The sequence below is a fragment of the Podarcis melisellensis genome (genome assembly GCF_964234715.1).
Source record: "Podarcis melisellensis genome assembly, chromosome: 10".
NCBI lineage: Eukaryota > Metazoa > Chordata > Lepidosauria > Squamata > Lacertidae > Podarcis > Podarcis melisellensis.
The window spans coordinates 56,614,381-56,636,455 of NC_138542.1; the positions used below are offsets into that span (position 1 = coordinate 56,614,381).

At 42.5% G+C, this 22,075-nt stretch overlaps 1 protein-coding gene across 19 annotated transcripts in view; it reads right to left on the reverse strand.

The window, feature by feature from the left end:
* BICD1 (BICD cargo adaptor 1) overlaps positions 1–21,661 on the reverse strand; it is a 132,442-nt gene extending 110,781 nt beyond the window's left edge. For 4 of the 19 annotated variants that reach the window (XM_081926853.1, XM_081926863.1, XM_081926866.1 and 1 more), the window contains exons 1-2: positions 21,210–21,661; positions 20,343–21,094 (exon numbers count right to left, since the gene is read on the reverse strand). In XM_081926853.1, the coding sequence (XP_081782979.1) occupies positions 20,343–20,555 (213 nt within the window). In that variant the 5' untranslated portion in view covers positions 20,556–21,094; positions 21,210–21,661. The remainder of the gene's footprint in view (positions 1–20,342; positions 21,095–21,209) is intronic. The other 15 variants (XM_081926865.1, XM_081926868.1, XM_081926869.1 and 12 more) reach the window with 9 other exon arrangements.
* Between the last annotated feature and the right edge of the window lie 414 nt (positions 21,662–22,075).

The following is a 22,075-nucleotide window of genomic DNA, read 5'->3' on the forward strand; positions in this document are numbered from 1 at the left end:
AGGTCCAGGACCTCTTCTGAAGGCGGGCGGGCGGCAAAAGTCTTTGCTCCCCCCCGCCTGCCTTCAAAAGCGGTCTGGGGGCTTTGAAATCGCCCCGGGACAGTCCCGGGGCGATTTAAAACCCCCCCGGGAAGGCAGGCAGGGAGGACAAAGACTTTTGCCCCCCGCCGGCCTTCAGAAGAGGTCCTGGACCTCTTCTGAAGGCGGGCGGGGGGCAAAAGTCTTTGCTCCCCCCCGTCTGCCTTCAAAAGCCGTCCGGGGGCTTTTAAATCGCCCCGGGACAGCCCCGGGGCGATTTAAAAGCCCCCGGGAAGGCAGGCAGGGGGGACAAAGACTTTTGCCCCCCGCCCGCCTTCAGAAGAGGTCCTGGACCTCTTCTGAAGGCGGGCTGGGGGCAAAAGTCTTTGCTCCCCCCGCCTGCCTTCAAAAGCCATCCGGGATAGCGGGAAGCGCTTCCCTGCTATCCCGGACTGCTTTTAAAATGCTGGTGGTGGGGAGCAAAGCCTTTTGGCCCCCGCCGGCCTTCCTGGACCTCTTCTGAAGGCCGGAGGGGGGGGAAGGCTTTGCTCCCCACCGCTAGCATTTAAAAGAGGTCCCCGGAGATTTCCCTATGGGCTTTCTTCTTGCGAAGCAAGCCCATAGGGAAATTCGTCTTGCGAAGCGCCTCCAAAACGGAAAACCCTTTCGTCTAGTGGGTTTTTCGTCTTGCGAGGCGTTCATCTTGCGGGGCACCACTGTAATTTCTCTATTGCTGCGTTGAATATTTCATTCCAGCTAAGCGTTAACCACAAGCAGGGTGCTACAGTATGTCTAAGGTAGGGTTGCCATATCTTGAAGAGCAAAAAGAGGACAGCCCAAGATGCTGCCCGTCCGAGCTGGGGAAAGAGGGGCCACCGCATCCACACACCTCTTTCCCCGGTTCGGGCTGGCAGCAGCTGCAGTTTGTATGCAGAGCAGCCCAAGCCCAAGCAGCCTGAGCCCAAGCTCAACCCCCCAAACCTGGACATTTTCTTTAAAATGTAAAAATCCACCCAGCTGGGAAAGTTGGTCCCCCAAAAGAGGACATGTCCAGGTTTCCCTGGACATATGGTAGCCCTAGGGTCCTTTTTCTTTCCTCTTTTCCCACCCCTGCCCACCACAGCAATGTTTGATGACTGCACAAAGAAGAAAGTAGTTGTCTGTGAGCATATACGGTAATACCTCCATGAACGTCCGCGTCATCTATCGTCCGTTCTGGAGAATGTCTGTGGCAAACCTGGAAGTACCGGAACAGGTTACTTCCGGGGTTTGCTGCTCATGCATGCACAGAAGCGCCAAATCATGCTCCGCGCATGTGCAGAAGGACAAGCCACTCTGCGCGTGTGCGCAGATGCGGCACTTTGTCCTGCGTCCTTTTCGGCTAGCGGTCAGGACTCTGGAACAAATCCCGGTCACAAAACAAGGTACGACTGTACTGTGTTATCTTTAAAAATAAGCGCATAACCTGGGTCCACAGTCCATAGCCCGGAAGACTACATATATGGCAAATGCTACAATAATAGTATGTGACTAAAGAATGGAGAAAATAGGACACACATTCTAGACACAAAGTGAAAAAGCAGAATCACAGTGACAAGTCCCTCTTGCATACATGCAGGGATCTTGTTTTTGCAGCTGTAGGTATACAAGCACATTGCACTTGTGTAAGGAAACAATCCTATTTCCTCCTGCGCTATTCAACATATGTAAATTAAGTTACATGAGCAAATTAAGTTATGTGAATGTAGCTAACATTTGGTAATAGCCAATGAAGTGGTAAGACTGTCATCCTTTTATCCAGTGGACCTAGCAGAGAATTTCTGGCATAAGCCAGGCTAATTTGAAGAATGACCTCAGTTTTTATGACCTCATATAAAACTGAGTTTCATATTTTGTCAGGAAACTGAAACATGTTTTGATTTTCAACAAGGGTTCTTTACAAAAAAAACATTTGTAAGAACTGTAACCCTGTCTAGGCACAGGCAACTCACTTCCAGCTCCCTGGTTCCTGTGCTCTCAGCCCACCTCTCTCATGGAGCAGAGCTCTGTACCCAGTTACTCATAAGCAACAGTATATCTAAGGACACAATAAGAAGTAATGTGGCAGGACTCCATTTGAGTCCTGTTAATTTCTTAGAAATCAGGAGGTAAAGGCCACCAAAGAAAAAGGCCTCTTTAAATACTAACATTATAGCTCTCAGTAATCCACGAAATGAACAGTCAACATAATAACACTTGTTTTATATGCACCCTTTCTTTCCTTTATTTCCCCCAGATGGTCCTTTGTCTTTTTCACACTTCTCAGTCATATGTTTTCATCACACTGCTTGGTATTGATTGCTCTGTGTTCAGTCACCCGTGACAGAGAGGCCTTGATGCTCAGTTCACAGCAATATGTGAAAGGGAAGGGTACCTTGAGGAAAGTATACTAAGTTGCAAGCATGGGCACAGCTCAAAGCCCCCTGGCCATGCTCCCTAATGCGCTCTCTTCCCAAACACATTAATTTTGTCTGCAAGCCAAACAACAATGGGATTTCTTCCCATTTACCCTCCCCTCCAGCTTCCTGTCCTCCATCTGCTGCCTCCCCATTTCCCCACCTCAGGGTAGGGACCTGTTTTTATTACTCTGTATAGCTCCACTGATATTTATGATTAATTGGAATAAACTCCATGTTGGATAGTTTACATACATGTGCAAAATATCTGTTCATCTTTCTTTCCCCTCCTCAGTTACCAGGCTCTGCTGTGAAGACTTCAATTTTACACTAATAGTGTCACAAAAAAGAAGCTGGTTTGTTTGCTTAGTATTTCCACATATAAGTTACCTAATTAAAAAAATAGTCTATGGATAACATACAGCAGCAAAAAGAACAAAGAAAACAGTAACAACTAAACCAGCCTAGCTGGTTCAACAATACAGTGGTACCTCGGTTTACGAACTTAATCCGTTCCGGAAATCCGTTCTTAAACCGAAACAGTTCTTAAACTGAGGCGCGCTTTCTCTAATGAGGTCTCCCGCCACCGGTGCCCTTCCACCGTTCTTACACCAAGGTAAAATTCACAAACAGGGACACTACTTCCTGTTTTGCGGAGTTCGTAAACCGAATACTTCATAAACAGGGCTGTTCTTAAACCGAGGTACCACTGTAATATCCCACTACAAGGTGTAACACAGAATAAAACAGATGCAAATGAACCACTGGCAACCACTTTAAGGGCTCACAGACTAAGAAACTCCCTTGAATAAGAGGGAGGTTGCCCAGGTTTTTGCATGACAAAAATTCATATTTGTTCAAGAAATATCAGACTTGAATAAACTCTAGCTTGGAACCAGACTTCATTTTACAGCTACGAAACCCAGGAGCTAACCTAGCAGCCTAATAAAGGTTCTTATACTGGCCAAGAGTCATCATTTCAAGCCATCTTCAAACTGTCATCAGCAACAAAGGCCTAGGACTGCCAATGACACTATTTTGTTTTTCTGCAACAGTCGCAAAAATAACAGCACTTGGAAAGTTCCAGTTGACATAAAGGACATCATACGCCACTGCAAATGAGGCAAATCACGCTTTCAAAATTAGCATAAGTATAAAAGCACTTGATTAGAAAAATATTGTTTTTGCTGTTCATATATATATATATATATATATATATATATATATATATATATTTGTCAATTGACTCTTTTTTTAACGAGTCAAATGCTCAGCCCTGCTTTAAGAGCTAGTATGGCACATTGTGTGAAAAGGTTAGACTTGGATTGGTTCATAAGAAAATAAGAAGAGCCTGTTGGATCAGGTCAATGGCCCATCTAGTCCAACATCCTGTTTTCACAATGGCCAACCGGGATTTGAGCACAAGAGCACTCTCTCTTTCTTTATTTTCCAGCAACTGGTATGTGAAGCATTGCTGGTCACAACTGTAGAGGCAGAGTACAGCCACCATGGCTAGTACTAGTTAATATTCCTCTCCTCCATGAATTTATCTAATCCTCTTATACAGCTGTCTAGGTTGGTGGCCACCACTGCCTCCTGTAGGAGTGAGTTCCATATGGGGTCAATTCGCATTCAGGCTTTAAGTTCACTGGAAGGCATGGGACAAGTCACTGGCAGCATTTGACGCAATGCAAGGCCATGGTTTAGTGTTACGTCACCATAGTGTCATCCCAGACTTGTGCACCGCCCCTCCCCTCTCATGGAACTAGGAACAGTAGTGTGAAAGCTTTTGCTTTCCCCTAACCACAGCTTTTCATTTCATCTGAATGGGGGGGGGGGGTTGTGGTTTAACACTATCTATGGTTAGTTTAAAAACAAGTCAACTTCAAATCATGCATTATGAGGCTAACTTGCAGAAACTAACAACAGATAATGTAAAAGCCACAATCCCCCATTCAGGTGAAAAGAACAAGTTGTGTTTAAGTGAAAGTGAAAGCTTCTGAATTCCTCTTCCTGGCTGCATGGAAGGAGGGAAGGGGAGCAGGAAATATGCATGTGTAGAAGATAGCTAGGCTCCTTCATGTAGCAGTAAACCATGGTTACGCATTACGTGCAATGTGGCCATGAGTTCACAATAGGCACACATGAAGAGTCTGCTTTTCCAGTGAACTAACAAATAAAACTATGATTACTGATGAAGGACACAAGAATGTAAAAGGAAGATAAGGTAGGGCCCTGGAATGTGCAGAGAGAGATAAGGTAGGGCAGAAACATGCAAGGGCGGTGCCGGAGTAAACAAGTTATGTGAGTAAATTGCATAGGCAAGGCTTAGGGCGCATGCCCAGGGGGAAGACTGTCGGGGACCAATGAGGAAATGCCAACAAGGCATTGCACGAGCCATATAAGGGAATGGAATGAATGGAAAGAATGTATCGTGATTAGATATGGGAAGGATGACGAGGGATGAGACGATAGGGAAAGGTATAAAAGTGCTTGCCTATTTGCTGTAAACGCCACCAGCCTTTGGAAGCGATTCCGCTCGCCTCTGCGCAGAACTGAATAAACCATGCCTGCTCCAAACTTACTGGACTCTTCAAGTTTTTAATTACATGATAACTGCTCCTCAAATAATGTAGGCAAATGTACCCAATAAATGTTGCATGATTTTTAAGAAACTCATTCATAGATTTTTGTGCTTATTTATTTTTCTCCCTTCCCCCCTTTCCTCCTATTTTGTTTTCTCTTTTTTGTTTTTGCTTTTGTTGCTGATGATCACGATAATATCTAAATCAGACATTTTTCTTACTTGATAGGTATATTCCATAGATTACATAACTGCCACACACTGTCAAATACTGTATTTTTCGCTCTATAGGACGCACTTTTTCCCCTCCAAAAATGAAGGGGAAATCTGGGTGCATCCTATGGGGCGAATGCAGGCTTTCGCTGAAGTTTCGGGAACACATCCGCAGCCTAGGCAGCCCTGCGGGAGTTCCCCGCAGGGCTCCCCACGCTGCGGATAGCAGCCTGCTGCCCGGCGCGAGGGGCGCCCTGAAGCAGAGCGCCCCTCGCGCCGGCAGACATCCGCAGCGTGGGGAGCCCTGCAGGAGTTCCCCGCAGGGCTCCCCATGCTGCGGATAGCAGCCTGCCGCCCGGCGCGAGGGGCGCCCTGAAGCAGAGTGCCCCTCACGCCAGGCAGACATCGGCCAGCCCCACAAGCTCGGGGGACAGCAGGGAGGCGCAGCGCCGCCATCCCGCTGTTCCTCGACCTGGTTCGGTTTCCCCGACCTGGTTTTGGGGGGGAAATAAAGGGGGGGAATTCCTTTATTTCCCCACCAAAAAGCTAGGTGCGTCCTAGTTATACTATTGTGTTGTTAGAATTGAATAAAAATTATTTAAAACTAAAATGAGAAGAGCCTGCTAGATCAGATGAATGGTCAATCTAGCCCAGCATCCTGCTCTCATTGTGGCCAACCAGATATCTGCAGGAAATTCATATGTAGGATCTGAGCAGAACAGCAGTCTACCCTCCTGTGGTTTCTCAACCTATCTTGCAGAGCTGTTATAAGGTTAACATGGGATAATCCCATGTATAATGTCTTAAGCTTGCTGGTGGGATGCAAATGTAATAATAAAAAATATGGAAAAACTGTGTACTACATTTCATGATCATAGTTTCTCAAGAATGTCCTCACAGGCCATGTCCTCACAGTCTACAGCCAAGAGCTGCTTCCTTAATTTTTCTAAAACTCTCTCTATAATGGTCATTTCAGTGAATATGCATACATTTAAAAGGAATATCCTGATTTGCAGTTGGAAGGAGAAAGGAAAGGTGTTTCAATATTTAGACTACGGCAGTTAATAATTTATGAAATACTCTGTGACTTCCTTAAACTAAGATAATTAATCGTACAAAATTATCCTGACTACACTAAGCAGAAAATAATATTTAAACAGAACTTCTCTTGTTAATGCTGCAGAAATTTAATAGCTCTTTTCCTGACTACAAAAATCAAGCACTCTATTGATACTATAACATATTATAGGTCACTTGAACTTTAGTGAAGTATTTTTAAGCAGTGCACATCTGCTTGTGTTGTTGGGGAAAATTGGACAATGATAATGTACACCAGCAGAGGACCTGTCTTTCACGCTACAAGTGCCAAATGATTATCAATAATTTTAGATTTTTACAGCAGAATCATATGCATGTCTATTCAGAAGCAAGTTCATCTGGCTCACTCCAAGGTATAGGATATATATAGGATTGCAGCATGGGCAACTCCCCATTTGCATGCGATCAGCACCTGTGCGACCTCTGACACATGCACTGTTTTCAGCACTGCAAGGGGGCGAAAAAAGGCAGAACATGGTGGACTTATGCGCATCCTGCTGACACGCATGGTGCCTCAGAACACAACCCCTGCATAAATTGGGAGTTGCCTATATATATATAGAAACAAGACCCAAACCCTGAGGCAAAGATGGATTCCTTGAGGGAATTTTTTTATTATCATTGGTAAAGGGTAATCTGCACCAGTAGCAGAGTAGGGAGGGGCAAAGCTGCCTTCCCAACACTAGCATCTCTGCTATTTACCTGGACAGGTGACTGCAAGGTTGGGGCCATGTGGGTATTCACCCATATAACCCCACCCTTGCCACAACCTAATATGCAGATATGCAGTAGTGGTACCAGTGTCAGGAGGGAAATTCCACCACACCACACATAGTTACTTGATCTGTAAAAGGACCCCTGATGTATTTCATGGCATCTCTACAATCAAAATATCAAAAAAATGCTGCAGAGAAGTGTCTGTCGAAAGCTAAAATAACGTCTCTAAACTTGTCATAATGCTGTAACACCAGGGTAGTTGATAGGGGAAGGAGAGCTTCATTGCTACCAGAGGGAGTTATTTTAACCATAAATTGAATCCCATTTGCTTCCCACTCCAAAATCTACTAAGTTGACTGTTCTGCCATGTCTATTACTGACTGTGCGATTGAGTGTTTTTAATAGGAAAGGTTTTATACCATTATATGCCTTTCCTGTCTGAGATCCCTACTGATGTCATCCATTGTTCAGGCTGCATGCATTAGCCCCTGCTTTGGCAAGAGCCAAGGTGATGCTGACTCACTTCCCTGGCTCTCTCCCAGCCTCCTCTGCTGCAGCTCCCCATCCTCATTCCCCAAGATGTTCTCAAATTCATAATCTTCCTGTCACTTGCAAAGCTGCACTACCTCTCTTTACAAATGGCATGAGATGGAGGGCAGAATCAATTGCTGTTATTTAAAGCATTTCACACTATCTCGTTTCTGGTTCCTGCATGCATTGCAGATGAACAGCACACTGCTATTTAAGTGTGCTATTTATCCTGAGGAACCTAAACATCAAAGGCAGCATAACCAGCCTTCAATGTAGTCACTGTATCCCTAAAATTCCAGGAACATCCCTGGAACATAGGATTAGGACACTTAACATTTGGGTTAAATACCAGAAATCTACAGGACACGGGTGGCGCTGTGGGTTAAACCACAGAGCCTAGGACTTGCCGATCAGATGAGCTCCCGTTCCTCGGTCCCTGCTCCTGCCCACCTAGCAGTTCAAAAGCACATCAGAGTGCGAGTAGATAAATAGGTACCGCTCCGGCGGGAAGGTAAACGGCGTTTCCGTGCGCTGCTCTGGTTTGCCAGAAGTGGCTTAGTCATGCTGGCCACATGACCCGGAAGATGTACGTCGGCTCCCTTGGCTAATAAAGTGAGATAAGCGCCGTGACCCCAGGGTCGGCCACGACTGGACCTAACGGTCAGGGGTCCCTTTACCTTTACCAGAAATCTCGGGTACCTTCACATGGGGGGTGGGGTTTTACCATGGGTTGACCACATATTTTCTGCTGCATTTGAAAAGTCTCTGCATTTCTGGAAAAATGGGGTAAGCACGTACCTTAGACAATCACAGCAAAAAATGAATAGATCAAGTTTGTGCAGCTACAGTCATGGGAAAAAGAGTCATCTGTTCCTTAGGTGGTCTTAAAATTAAGTAAATATAACTTCATATTACACCATGTCATGATTTATTTAACAGAAAGAAAGGCAACATGGAGAAGCCACAGCTATTGACCAGGATAAAAATCTGAAGTGTGACTGATTCAAGGAATTTAAAAATTGTGCCCCTTTTGCAGAATTATGGAATAAAGGAAACTCACTTTCTAGTTATGACAGCTCCTGGAAACTGATGCACACTAAGAAATGATTTCATCCCTAGCAACACAAAAAAGTAAGAGAATCAAACACATTATCTGTCACAAACTGTTATACCCCAATTAAGCCAAGTCAGTTGAAGCTTTTAATTCCCCAATGTCTTCTCTGGCAGTTTTTTAGATTCTTGAATCCCATTCAAATCGCATAGATGTTATCCCCCATTAAGGCAATTTCCATCCGAATTGGCTGTCAAAGACCTATTTACAGTAAATACTCTTTCTCCCATTCTAATAAGGTGATATCTCCAAGGATGCCAATGTCATCAATACATTTGGAAATAAATAAAATTAAAGATGGTACCCTCTCACTTTCTCACTTGCATTCATACAAGGCATAAATACAGTACCATGAGAAAGGTTTAAAATTGCATTTAGTATCATATATAAAAGTGCCCCATACTGATTTTTGTGTAACTTTTCAAAAATGTTTTTCCCCTTGACTTCCTTCTATGCAACCCAACTTGCGAACATAGCTTTGAAAATATCACACAGAGGCGGTTCACAATGGGGCCATTTCATCTGACTGAAATTGGCAGAATAACTGCATTATTTTGCTCTCACTCATAAGTCTCCTGCTTTTTTGTGTGCCTACTGAAGTTTTGCTCCTAAAAAGCTATGAATCTCAGCCTTTTTTGCTAAAACAAAAAAGTTATTAACTCTTAGAGCTACAGATATCTGCCTCAAAATACCAACTGTATCACCCCAAATGTACAGAAGGCTTTATTACAAAGAAAGCTAAAATAGTTGCATTTTTTTAATTTTTAAATACTGTGGCTATCAGTTCAAAGGCTTTGGTTCACATATATTGAATTCCTTTACAAGCCAGGTTCTCTCCATTCACTTCAATGGCAAAAACAATTCTGTTCTCTGGGCAGTTTGTTATACTGCTGAACTGCTTCTATAACTAGGAATAAATGTGGGAAAACTGCTTTTGAAGTTGCTAGGAAAGATATTTGTGTGCACACAAATTCAACTGTGTTAGTCCCAAGATTGAGCTACTTGCTGCATATACATAGCTAGGTATTTATTCCTTGGCCTCACAACGAGATGTGGCTGCAAGTAATAATATTTTCCAGGTCTGTGTGTGTTTTTAATTACATTTCTCCCATTTGGGAATAAGGAAATGGGGAAGTGAGAACACAGCAGAAATATGAAGGAGTAATTATATACCGGAAGGTGGAAGACATAGCAACTCATTTTCTAAATATAATATGAGATATAAAGGGAAAGGGTCAGATTTATCCTTGATGGAATTATGGGTTTTAAAAGGATTAAAGGGCCAAACTGAACTTGACATTAATTGTGCGAATGCAATTAACGCCATTATAAGACATAATACATAAATCACATTAATTGCATTCACACAATTAATGTAATTTTTTAAATATAAAAATGTAAATAGCAGGTGCACAAGGAGCAATTGGATTGAAGTGGTGGAGAAGTATAGTTTAAAGCTTCCCTGCCATGCCATGGTCTGAGTAAAATTCTCATCCCTGAAGATGTTTTTTTGGAGACAAGCCTTTATGGTTGCTATTTATTCCTGTGACTACTATTTACATTTTATTTTAAAATGTGCATGTTAATTGCCCCACCCTTACATCATTGCAATGTCAAAAGATGTGATGTTAAATCAGTGCAATAAAACACTCAAGACATTGAACACAGGCCAGTGGAAGTGAAATGACATGTGAACATTGACACAATTAAATATGTTGGTAGAAAGGTGGATATAAAGGTAACAGAATCCAGGATCTTTCTTCTATTGAGTTAATTTTGCCTCCATTAGAAAACAGTAAGATGGTGCACACCTTTGCATAGATGAACCTGTCTGAATCCTCAAGAGACTGGTTCTCTGGCCCATCCCTGGTGGATGATCAGCTGGTGGATACCAGCAATATGATATTCTCAGTGGTAGCACCCCAGTTATGGATCCCCTCCTCTGTGAATTTGAAGAAGCTTCCTCACTTCTAACCTTTAGATAATCTTTGGAAACCTTTTAGTATTTGACTTCTGTTGCTTAAATGCTCTGTAGTTTCAAATAATTTAATGCTTGTGTTAGTGATGTGATGTCAGGATTTTTTAAATTGCCAGTAATTTTGAGTAGTGTTAATTAAAAAGGTAAAAGGACCCCGACCGTTAGGTCCAGTCGCAGACGACTCTGGGGTTGTGGCGCTCATCTCGCTCTATGGGTCGAGGAAGCCAGTGTTTGTCTGCAGACAGCTTCCGGGTCATGTGGCCAGCATGACTAAGCCACTTCTGGCAAACCAGAGCAGCGCACTGAAACGCCGTTTACCTTCCTGCCAGGGCAGTACCTATTTATCTACTTGCACTTTGATGTGCTTTCGAACTGCTAAGTTGGCAGGAGCTGGGACCGAGCAACGGGAGCTCACCCCGTCACAGGGATTCGAACCGCCAACCTTCTGATCGGCAAGCCCTAGGCTCTGTGGTTAGTGATGTCAAGGTTTTTTTAATTGCCAGTAATTTTGAGTAGTGTTAATTACATGTGTCCAATTTACTGTGTTAATATATTAATTTTTTATATATATTGTATGTCTATATGTAGGATAGAAATAAATAGAACAGTAAAAGAAATTACTTATCTTTGTCACTGTAATCTGCGTATTTCATTTTTTTTTATTATATAAACTCCATTTTGTCTCCCATATAGCTCCAGTTCACTGAAACCCTACTCTGCACAATGCTCTTCCATACAGCATGCAGATATGGTTACACTGGAGACGAAACACTGAGACTGGGCTTCCCTTTTCTCTGGGTTGCTCTTAACCTTTTAACCTTGCCATGCTGCAGTTTTTACTGTCAGAACAATGCTACATGCTTCTTTTGGAAGCAAATGTACAAAAACTGATCGGTGTCAAAATACATTCGGGGTAGGAAAAAAATTATGGTTCACAGCCACTTGCCATTATGACAGTAGATAGTACATACAAACCTAGAAAAATACAATCATGTCTCTCTAATCCATCTACAATCAGTTTGTCCTAATTATCATTATTTTAAGAGGGTTTTTTTTAAAAAAAAAGTAGAAACATCTGTTTTGTTTTAAAATGCTTGCTCCACCCCAACACATGCACAATTTACATTTTCCCAATTCATTTAATAGAGGATGAGACCCATACCTAAAACTGTGAATCAGAAGGATTACGAAAACATGCATGACTCCCTGCCACAAACCTATAAACTGCAGATCTTTAAAAGCAGTTCTTCTGTTGACTGATCTACAATGAAGCCAATGGAAATTACTATGGGATTCACATAGAATTCACATAATTTTGCTGCTGGAGCAGCATCTTACTGAAATCACAATGATGAGGCTATAGCCCTGTGGTTAACAAGAAAATGAATGGAGAAAGAGAGGGGAACAGTGATCCATGCATAGAAGACAATTAATCCAATATTGCATTTTTAAAAGCTCAAGGGTACAGTACATTTATACTGAAACCAACATGGCTTCCAATAGAATTCAGGGAAATGTAGATTTTGCTACTTGTATACTCTTGAACCTCCCTAGGAAATATTTATTTATTTATTCATTCATTCATTCATTCCCCGCCCATCTGGCTGGGTTTTCCCAGCCACTCTGGGTGGCCTCCAACAAAATATTACAAATACATTAAAACAAATTCTTTTGTAATAAGACAGCTTATAATAAGACTGGTCTTGTGAAAAACCAGTAGGAGAACATTTCAATCTCCGAGGACATTCTATACAAGATCTCAAAGTAGCTATCTTATTACAAAAGAATTTCAGAAATAGACTGGAAAGAGAAGTTGTTGAATTGCAACTTATTACCAAACTTAAAACCATGGAGAGACCTGGTCTGAATAAAGACATTGGATTCTTATCTCATTATACATGATAAAGCTATTTTTAACCATCTCACCCCTTGCTTTTTTCTGTAAGACCTTACCTTCCTGTAAGTTGTTAACAGTTGTCAACAGGTTTACCACACCTATCAGCCAATCACCCATTCCCACCACCTTTCTGAGTAATTCTCCTCTATATATAAAGGTCTGGTGACTTCTGTTTCAGTGTATCTGGTGACTTCTGTTTCAGTGTATCTGGTGACTTCTGTTTCAGTGTATCTGAAGAAGCGTGCATGCACACGAAAGCTCATACCAATAACAAACTTAGTTGGTCTCTAAGGTGCTACTGGAAGGGGGGGAATTATTTTGTTTCGACTACGGCAGACCAACACGGCTACCTACCTGTAACTGGAGTAGGGGAGACACTGATGTGGACAATAGGTCCAGCACTAGAGAAGCCACCCTGACAGGGTGACAACTGAGTTGCCCCTTCAAGGTTGCCACTCAAGCAAAGGTTAAAACCCTGAATTCTTTGTTGAGCAATGGTAAATAGTGTGAGGTGGAAGGATATAAAAGTTGCTCAAAACTACACTCAAAACTACACAGGGCGACAGCCTGTGAAAGATAGGGTGGGATGGTATGTACTACCCCATGTGGGAAATGGAGTAGAACCAGTGCAAATTTTAATCTGGGTATGACTGATAGGATACCAGCTGCTCTGATGTCTGCTTTTTGGAGTTACTGCCTGCCTGTGAATGATAATGTATTTGACTGCTTAGTGGGTCTCATAGAATGTCTGTGTGCAAGGTTAGTTTGGGGCAACAAGTGGGAGGGGTCCCCATTTCGGTGCTATGAGGCAGAGGGAAATAGGTTAAGGATGGAGGGGATGATCACCATACACTGTCATGTTCTCCATCCCTTCCGAATCTGCAGATACCTGGATTCTCTTCCCCCTTGCCCCTAGCCTGGTGGTACTGTTTCTAAACTCCAGACTGCTTCATAATAAGACCTCATATATCCATGACTTAGGTGGAATCAACAAACATATAAAAACCATTTTGAAAATGCTTTTTTAAAAGCGTTTTTAAAAATACATTGAATTTTCCATAAGGCTCACCATTGCTATACAGTGTCACATTGTGTATCACACTTAAAACACATCATGGTTCATAAGAATTTACTTCTTCAACTTATGGTGGAGCACTTATGGTGGCCTGCATCTGATGTTAGGCCAGAGACAGATTTGGGATACTGGTGGTGTGCTACCTGTCTTGCTACCCAATAACCTCCCTGGCAGAGGCAATCTCAATAGTAATATTCAAGGACCACAGAAAGGTGAATTTCCCCCTGTATAACTGCCCATTTGCTGCAGTCATCGGGGAGCGGGTCCTCTTTGTGATGCCACAAGAGCTGGAGGCTCATTCCATGGGGTTTTGGACTAGGACTTTCAGTACAGCAGAATCCAACATGGAATATACTGCGCATTGAAGTTAGGCTCCAACACTGTATACAGTTTGTCAGGTGCTAAAAACATTTTTATTTTTGCAGCTTTCACAGAAGAATGAGTTGGCTTGTGGGCAGGATCAGATTTCTTTCACCCTCTCTTTTACAACTGTTTTACTTACTTTTACTTGTATATTTGTGTTATACTTCTGTTCCTCTATGTAATTTTGTAACGTTTAGCAGTTTACATGTCGTCAAAAGAAATATAAATAAACTTCATTGGTAGCAACAGATAATTTTTGAACTTGAATCCTGCAGTTAAGCATTCAATTTGTATGCAACACAATAAACAATGAATTCAGAAATCACATTTTAGCTGCATGACAAATAAAATAGTTTAGTTTTAAATATGTTTCAATAAGCAACATGTTTGTACCCAGTTAATGAAAACTTTATTCTGACATACAACCTCACACCAGTCATGATTAGAATGATCTTGAATAAATTTCCTTTCAAATGCAACATGGTTAATATCTGAATATGAACTCTCCCCCACACACAACAGTTTTGAACTATTTGGGATATTATTATTATTATTATTATTATTACTACTACTACTACTACTACCTTGCCCATCTGGCTGGGTTGTCTTCTCAAACAGGATTTTTGTCTCTTGATCATAGGATTGCCACTGAGTTTGTATGTCATTCTCTAAAACATAATCTCTAAACTACCTTATTAACAAGAACAGAAATTTTACACAGTACTGAGCACTTTTTGAGTAGAATCTGAGCTATCATTATAGCAACCTTAAAGGTTAGTCAGCATTCTTAGCCCCATATTTGAGAGCATGTCTCAGCTTCCCAGACTCTTGCATTGTCATTCAAGTTTGGTTCAGACAATAGCTGTTGTTTTTGAGGCTTGTTAGTATAACAATGTTTTGGCCTTTCCTTAGTATGCAGAAGAAAGTGTATTGGTTGCTAGTCATGGAACTACAATTCACATTATTTCTGACCATTGGCCATACTAGCTGGGGGTAACAGGAGTTTTGATTCCAGCAACTTCTAAAGGTCCACTGGTACCCCAATAGTGTCATGGCTCAGACAGTCCTGAGATGGGAAAGGGTGTTCCCTTCCAGAGTAAAGGTTGCAGGTGACCCAAACATATCACATTATAGCCCAATCCTTCTCAGCTTTCAGACAGAATCATAGTTTCATAGAATTGTAGAGTTGGAAGGGATCCCAAGGGTCATCTGGTCCAAGTCCCTGCAATGTAGGAATTTCAACACGTGGTCTCTCATACAATTTGAAACCATACTGGAGCCTGCATAGGTTTGTAAATGTACTAACAGTTTTATTGCTGCATCACTAGTAGTACACATCCCACTCATTCCAGCAAAGTGTTCCAAGGGGACAGAGCGAATGGACAGACTTGAAAGATATGGGACAATAACATTCCTCTTTAAGGACGTCATTCCTCACATACTATTATCAGCTTCTAAAGACTTGCATTCCTTTTAACATTTCATTCAGTCTTCCCTAAAGCTGTAAGACTGCCTTACTGCATGCACATTGCGACCTTGAAAGCTGTATAGTCAGCAAAACAGTATCTGTCTTTTCACCCTTTTACTAATTGGTCCAGTTCTTTGAAAACCTAAATGCAATAGAATGATTCCTCACTCTTCAAAGAATGCTCTTAGATCAAGGTAGCAGACATTATGCCTTCCTAGCTTACTGGAATTCATATTCCTTATTAGTTCATTGATTACAATATTCCTTTTTCTCTACCACATATCACATCAGGTCCACAAAACACAAAACTAATACTAACACAAACAACCCAAACTAATACAGTGGTACCTCAGGTTAAGTACTTAATTCGTTCCGGAGGTCTGTTCTTATCCTGAAACTTTTCTTAACCTGAAGCACCACTTTAGCTAATGGGGCCTCCTGCTGCTGCCGCGCAGAGCACAATTTCTGTTCTCATCCTGAAGCAAAGTTCTTAACCCGAGGTACTATTTCTGGGTTAGCGGAGTCTGTAACCTGAAGCGTATGTAACCGGAGGTACCACTGTATACCAATATACCAACATAATGTATTGGCGTGCACAATCTGCATCAAGCAGAGCATGGTCTAAAATGATTAGTAGGGAAATAAATATTTAGGGCAACAATGTCCTAAATTACATTACATTTTTACTTTCCTAGCTCAGTATTATGTATATTTTAATGCACTGTGCCTTGTGGCGGTGACAATAATACTGAACCAGGAAACAAGATGAGGGATTTGTGGATTGTCATTGGGTGTACTACTCTGGCCCCTGGTTGCTATTGACAGTGCTCCTTTGACCCTAGGGAGATTCAGTGCAAGGAAAAGAGTCTTGTGGCTATTCAAAAGGAAGTCCCTCTGAGTTCAATAGGGGCTGCTCCCAGGTATAGGATATAATACAGGTATGGGATTATAGCCTCAAGAAATCACAGGGAGTAAGTCACAAGGAGCTGGACCCAAAAGGAAAAAAGCATGAGCCTGAGATTGCAGGCCAAAGAAAGAAAGTCTGGGAAAAGAAAATTAAGGAAGTAATCCAGAGTAATAAGGGGAAAGGAAGACCAAAGACAGAAGCCTGGGAGAGGAAAGAAAAGTGGTCTATAAATATTGTTAAATAAAAAATAGCTGGAATTAACAGAGCATGAAGGATGTACAGGACTTGTAAGCTGGCAGGACAGTAATGATATTTTCTAGTATTGTAAATAAGTTACAATAAACTGGATGAATACAATTATATGCATCCTGTAATAAATATGGCATAATGTCCACTGTTGGGACACGGGCGGTGCTGTGGTCTAAACCACAGAGCCTAGGGCTTGCCGACAGGAAGGTCGCGGTTCGAATCCCCGCAACAGGGTGAGCTCCCATTGCTCGGTCCCTGCTCCTGCCAACCTAGCAGTTCAAAAGCACATCAAAGTGCAATTAGATAAATAGGTACCGCTCTGGCAGGAAGGTAAACAGTGTTTCTGTGCGCTGCTCTGGTCTGCCAGAAGTGGCTTAGTCATGCTGGCCACATGACCCGGAAGCTGTCTGCAGACGAACACTGGCTCCCTCGGCCTATAGAGTGAGATGAGCGCCGCAACCCCAGAGTCGTCTGCGACTGGACGTAACAGTCAGGGGTACCTTTACCTTTACCTAATGTCCACTGTAGCATATGAAGTAATCCTCATTCATTAATTTTGACTGGATTGCACCATAATCCTGTAAATACTATGCCATACTGTAAGTACTAAAGAACTACCTAAGACCGCTTGCTGGTTGTATCTCATCTACTGTAAACACAAGGTCTACATGAGGTTCCATTCCAGAAGAGGGGAGTTGCCCAGGCAATGTCATTATCTATTTAGAGAGACTTAGAGCTGCAATAATGTACTGGTATTTGCATTTTTTTGCAAACTGGTTTTACAAAAAAGAAAAAATATCCATTGCTCATCAGTATGACAGTTATATGCTGTACATTTATCTGTACACTGGTACCTCTGGTTACGAACTTAATTTGTTCCAGAGGTCCGTTCTTAACCTGAAACCGTACTTAACCTAAGGTACCACTTTAGCTACTGGGGCCTCCCGCTGCCACCGTGCAATTTCTGTTCTCATCCTGGGGCAAAGTTCTTAACCTGAGGTACTACTTCCGGGTTAGTGGAGTCTGTTACCCGAAGTGTTTGTAACCCAAGGTGCTTGTAACCCAATGTACCACTGTATCTCCACCTTCATTTTACATACAGTGGTACCTCAGGTTAAGTACTTAATTCGTTCCAGAGGTCCATTCTGAACCTGAAACAGTTCTTAACCTGAAGCACCACTTTAGCTAATGGGGCCTCCTGCTGCTGCCGCGCCGCCGGAGCACGATTTCTGTTTGCATCCTGAAGCAAAGTTCTTAACCCGAGGTACTATTTCTGGGTTAGCGGAGTCTGTAACCTGAAGCGTATGAAACCTGAAGTGTATGTAACCCGAGGTACTACTGTATAGGGAACAGATACTGAAAATGGATTTCCATCCGCTACTTAGAAGATGAGCTGAAAACTAGTTTGAAACTGTGGCTTGGCAAAGGTTTCAAAAAATGTATGAGATACCTGGAATAGAATACTGTACATTATATTAAATTATATATGTATTATATTACAAAAATGATTCACACTGAGGAACCAAAAAGAAATAACAATACCTGGAACTTGTATATAATACGTATTCTCTCCACTGTAGATATGTTAAGAACTCCAAAAATGAACCACCACTTTTAAATTGTTTCACTATCCATTACCACCTTTTTCTCACAAGGCTTCTTTGCTATTAATAGCTGCATATCAGGCAGAAATTCAATATGTAAAGGTTTACACGTCACTATATTTTCATGCTTGCAAAAACTGCTGTTCTTGAATTTCTAGCTGTCACATAGCTCTTTCTAAGTGACACTAAAAAGTTGACAAATTTAATATTGGAAGTCAACATAGAGTCATGGGATTCTATCAAAATCATCTCAAAATAAAAGCTATGCAAGATTATCAGCAACAGTTCCATCTCAAATATTAAGACTATTACTTCAAGTGACTACTGCTTAAATTTAGAAAAGTTTAATTTATTATGCATTGAAATTTGTATGTCAAACTTTTGAAAATTTAATTTAAAATTATTACAAATAAATACTATTGCTTAAGGCATTACACTAAGTCTCTAAGCAATAACTTGTACCTCCCTGATATATTTAGGGCAGAGGGGTTATGTTGATTTTTATGCAGTATTTGTTATAAAAATAAAAATCTTTTTTTAAAAAAGTAATACCTGTCTCACTCAATTTTTCTCACATACTGAGATTCAGAAAGTTTTGGGGAACAAGACCAAGTCAAGCTTTCATTATAGTTGACACAGAATACCAGTTGTGGTTCAGGAAAATCTCTGGGAATTTTTTGTACCAAGAAAGTTGAAATTTACTGTGGAGATTTTGATCATATTGTGGCACATATTTACAGACAAAAACAAAAAAGTAATAGTTTATATACTCAGGTGTCCCAAGCAAATGCAAACTGCATTTACAAAATCTTACTAAAAAGAGTGAGATGTCTCAGGAACTTTTGAAAAAAGCAAAAAGCAACATGAAGTTTAATTTATAGTATCACATATGTAGCAATATAGCTTTATAAAATAAATAAAACAGTGATTCCTCATGTCTACAGAATTCATCTCAAACATAATCCAGCATAATAGAAACACTTTTAAGTTACACTGATTTCAGTGGAAGATTTAAAGCATTAAGTGTTGCATCTTACTAGATCTTGCCCATTATACTTTACCTTTTATATAAATATGTTGTCTATATGCCATGTGATCCTATGAATATTTATGTGGAAGCAGGTCATATGGCATGCTATATAGGAGTTCACACCTTGACACCTATTATCATGTGTAAGTGAAATATCATGATTCCTGGACACAAAAAATGAACATACGGTATATCAGAATTCTGAACTTGATCAACTTAATAGAACTTAACAGAATTCAGAACCCTCTGGAAATAGTTAAATGCACTAAATATAAACCTTTGTTGCATCTCTTCTCAAAACACACAAATAGGAAAAAATATAAATAACCCAATGAAACACAAAAATTAGCTATACATGTATGTGATTGTCTACCTATGTTAGACAAGCTTGGTTGCTTAAGATCAAGCAAATCTTTCTGTGCTGGTACAGAAACAGATTTTGAATGAAAGATGGTGGATGCCACTGACAGGTGAAAACAGCAAACATATACATAACCTCACAGTCTGTCAACACATAAAGTCAGCATACACAGTTTGTTGTAGCTTATATTGTTATAAAAATATGTGGGGGGGGGGGGGTTTAAAGGTTAAATGTTCATACCATTTTTCTGAATGAGCCAAGCCACCCACTTACAGCAATAAATCAAAATGCTTGCATAAAAATATCAGAAAGCCATAAGTTTTTTCTATGCAAGTTTAAGCAATGCTGGGATTTTAGTCAGTAGTAGGTTTAAAATATCACATCCATAATCCATTCTTAAGCATCTTCTATGATCAGGGCTGATCCTTGAGTCCTGTGATAAATCACACCTTGCAATTTCAGTCTCAAGCAAACATAGCTCCAGGATAACTATAATCATCTGGCCTACAATACAAAGCCTTATCAGATGCAGCAGTTCAGAGGACAATTCTAAGCAGAAGAGATACTGAGCTGCTTTTCCATCCTTTTTTTAAAAAAAATGTAGTGAGGGATGGAGTGAAAAAGGGGAGGATGGGGGGGGGGAACCCAGCACACTGGGGTGGAGGGTAGGGAAACACACCACAAATCTTCAAAGCCAACTCACCTCTCTCAGCTGCTCGAGCTCCTGCTTAAGGACATCATATTCCGCTTCCAGCTCATCATATTGCTGCTTGAGGGTGAGTTTCTCTTCCAAGACCACCAGCCCATATTCCGCAGCCTGGATCTTCTCATGGGTTGTTTCCGTGAGCTCTTTGGTCAGCCTCTCGATCTCGGACTTGTAGTGATCCACCGTCTCCAACACCTCTTCCGCAGCCATAGCCTTGGAGGTTGGAAGGGTGGGGGAGGCAAAGAGAAGGATGGATGGCGAGAGTGAGATGCAAGGGGAAAGGGAGGAGGAGGGGAAGAGGAGGAGGGACGGGCGGACAGATGGAGGGATGGAAAGATGCAGGAGGCACAGGGCAGCCGGCGATTCTCCCCGGGAGGCTCCTCCTGAGAAGCAGCCAGCTACATCGGCTTAAGGCTAAGGGAGGGGATGCGGCGCACCATGAAGGAGCGGAAAGGAGGAATTCAAAGCCCCCCCGAGGCTGCTGCACCATTTGTCCTTCGGCTCCTCGGCTTCGTTGTGCTACCTCAACCCGGCATCATAACTGGCCCTGGAGACCGGGGAGGAGAAGGGAGAGGGAGGCAGAGGGGGATTTATTTGTTTATTTTAACCCCCCTTTTTCCCTTCCTTTTTTTTTTTTTTGCTTATTCAGAGGCATTGGTCCGCCATGTCTCCAGGGTAGCTTCACTGCAGTCTCTCAACTCTCCACCTGCTCCCCCTCTCCCGGCCGCCGCCGCCGTTACTGCTGCAGCCTGTGGGGGGGGGGGGTTGGAAAAAAACAAGTAAATATATCAATAAAACAGACCTGGCCGTATCGGTCACCTGGCTCCCCAGGAAAGAAATAATGGGAAGCGATGAATTTATTACCATAGCAGAGCAGCCAGAAAGGCTACCGACAGACACGTCCTGAGGCCGCCTCGCCTCGCCTGCCTCTCTCTCTCTCTCTCCCGCTTAACCGCCTCTCCCCCCTCCACTCCCCTCCCAGCCGCCGGGAAAAAGGGACAGATGGGGAGATGACAGCGCCGCCTCCGCCGCCGTCGCCGCCTCTTCCTTCTCCTCCTCACGGCGGCGTCTCTCTTCCCGCGCTCTTGGACGACGGCGGGGCGGAGGCTGCGTGTCTACCGCACAGTCCGTCCCCCCCTTTCACGCTTCCCACAGCTCTCCTCGAAAGAACCAACACACACTCCCCTCTTCACAGCCAATGCTGAGGTGGTGCTTGTGCACACACTTCTGAGCTTTGCCATATATTTCCCTCAGGTTTCCTACTGAGGTTTCTAGAGGCATCCTGCAAAGGCCTTGTTCTAGACCACACCATTGCCTTTTAATAACGTTCAGGGCCGGCCCTACCCTTGGGCAAGGCAGGGGTGCCGACTTGAATAAGATATTGGGCGGGCAGGTAAGCCCCACCCAACGAAATACCTCACAAGACGTACATGCACACCATACGAAGGGCAATTCCCATCAACTTAGGGGGAGCCTGGCCTCAAATGTTTCATTGGTTGGCTCCTATGAGGCAGAGTGAGGAAACCCCTCTCCAGGCGGCAGGTGCTGGGGTAGCCTCCAGCTGTTCCACTTGGTTGCTGTGCCACCTTTCCTGGACCCCCTCTCCTCACAAATGTGTCCTGCTGCCTCAGGAGCAGTGGAGGACTCTATCTCCCATCCCTAGTGTAAGATTCAGTTGTCAGTCTGGATACCACTTGTACATGATGAGAAGTGGGCAACATATAGTGCTT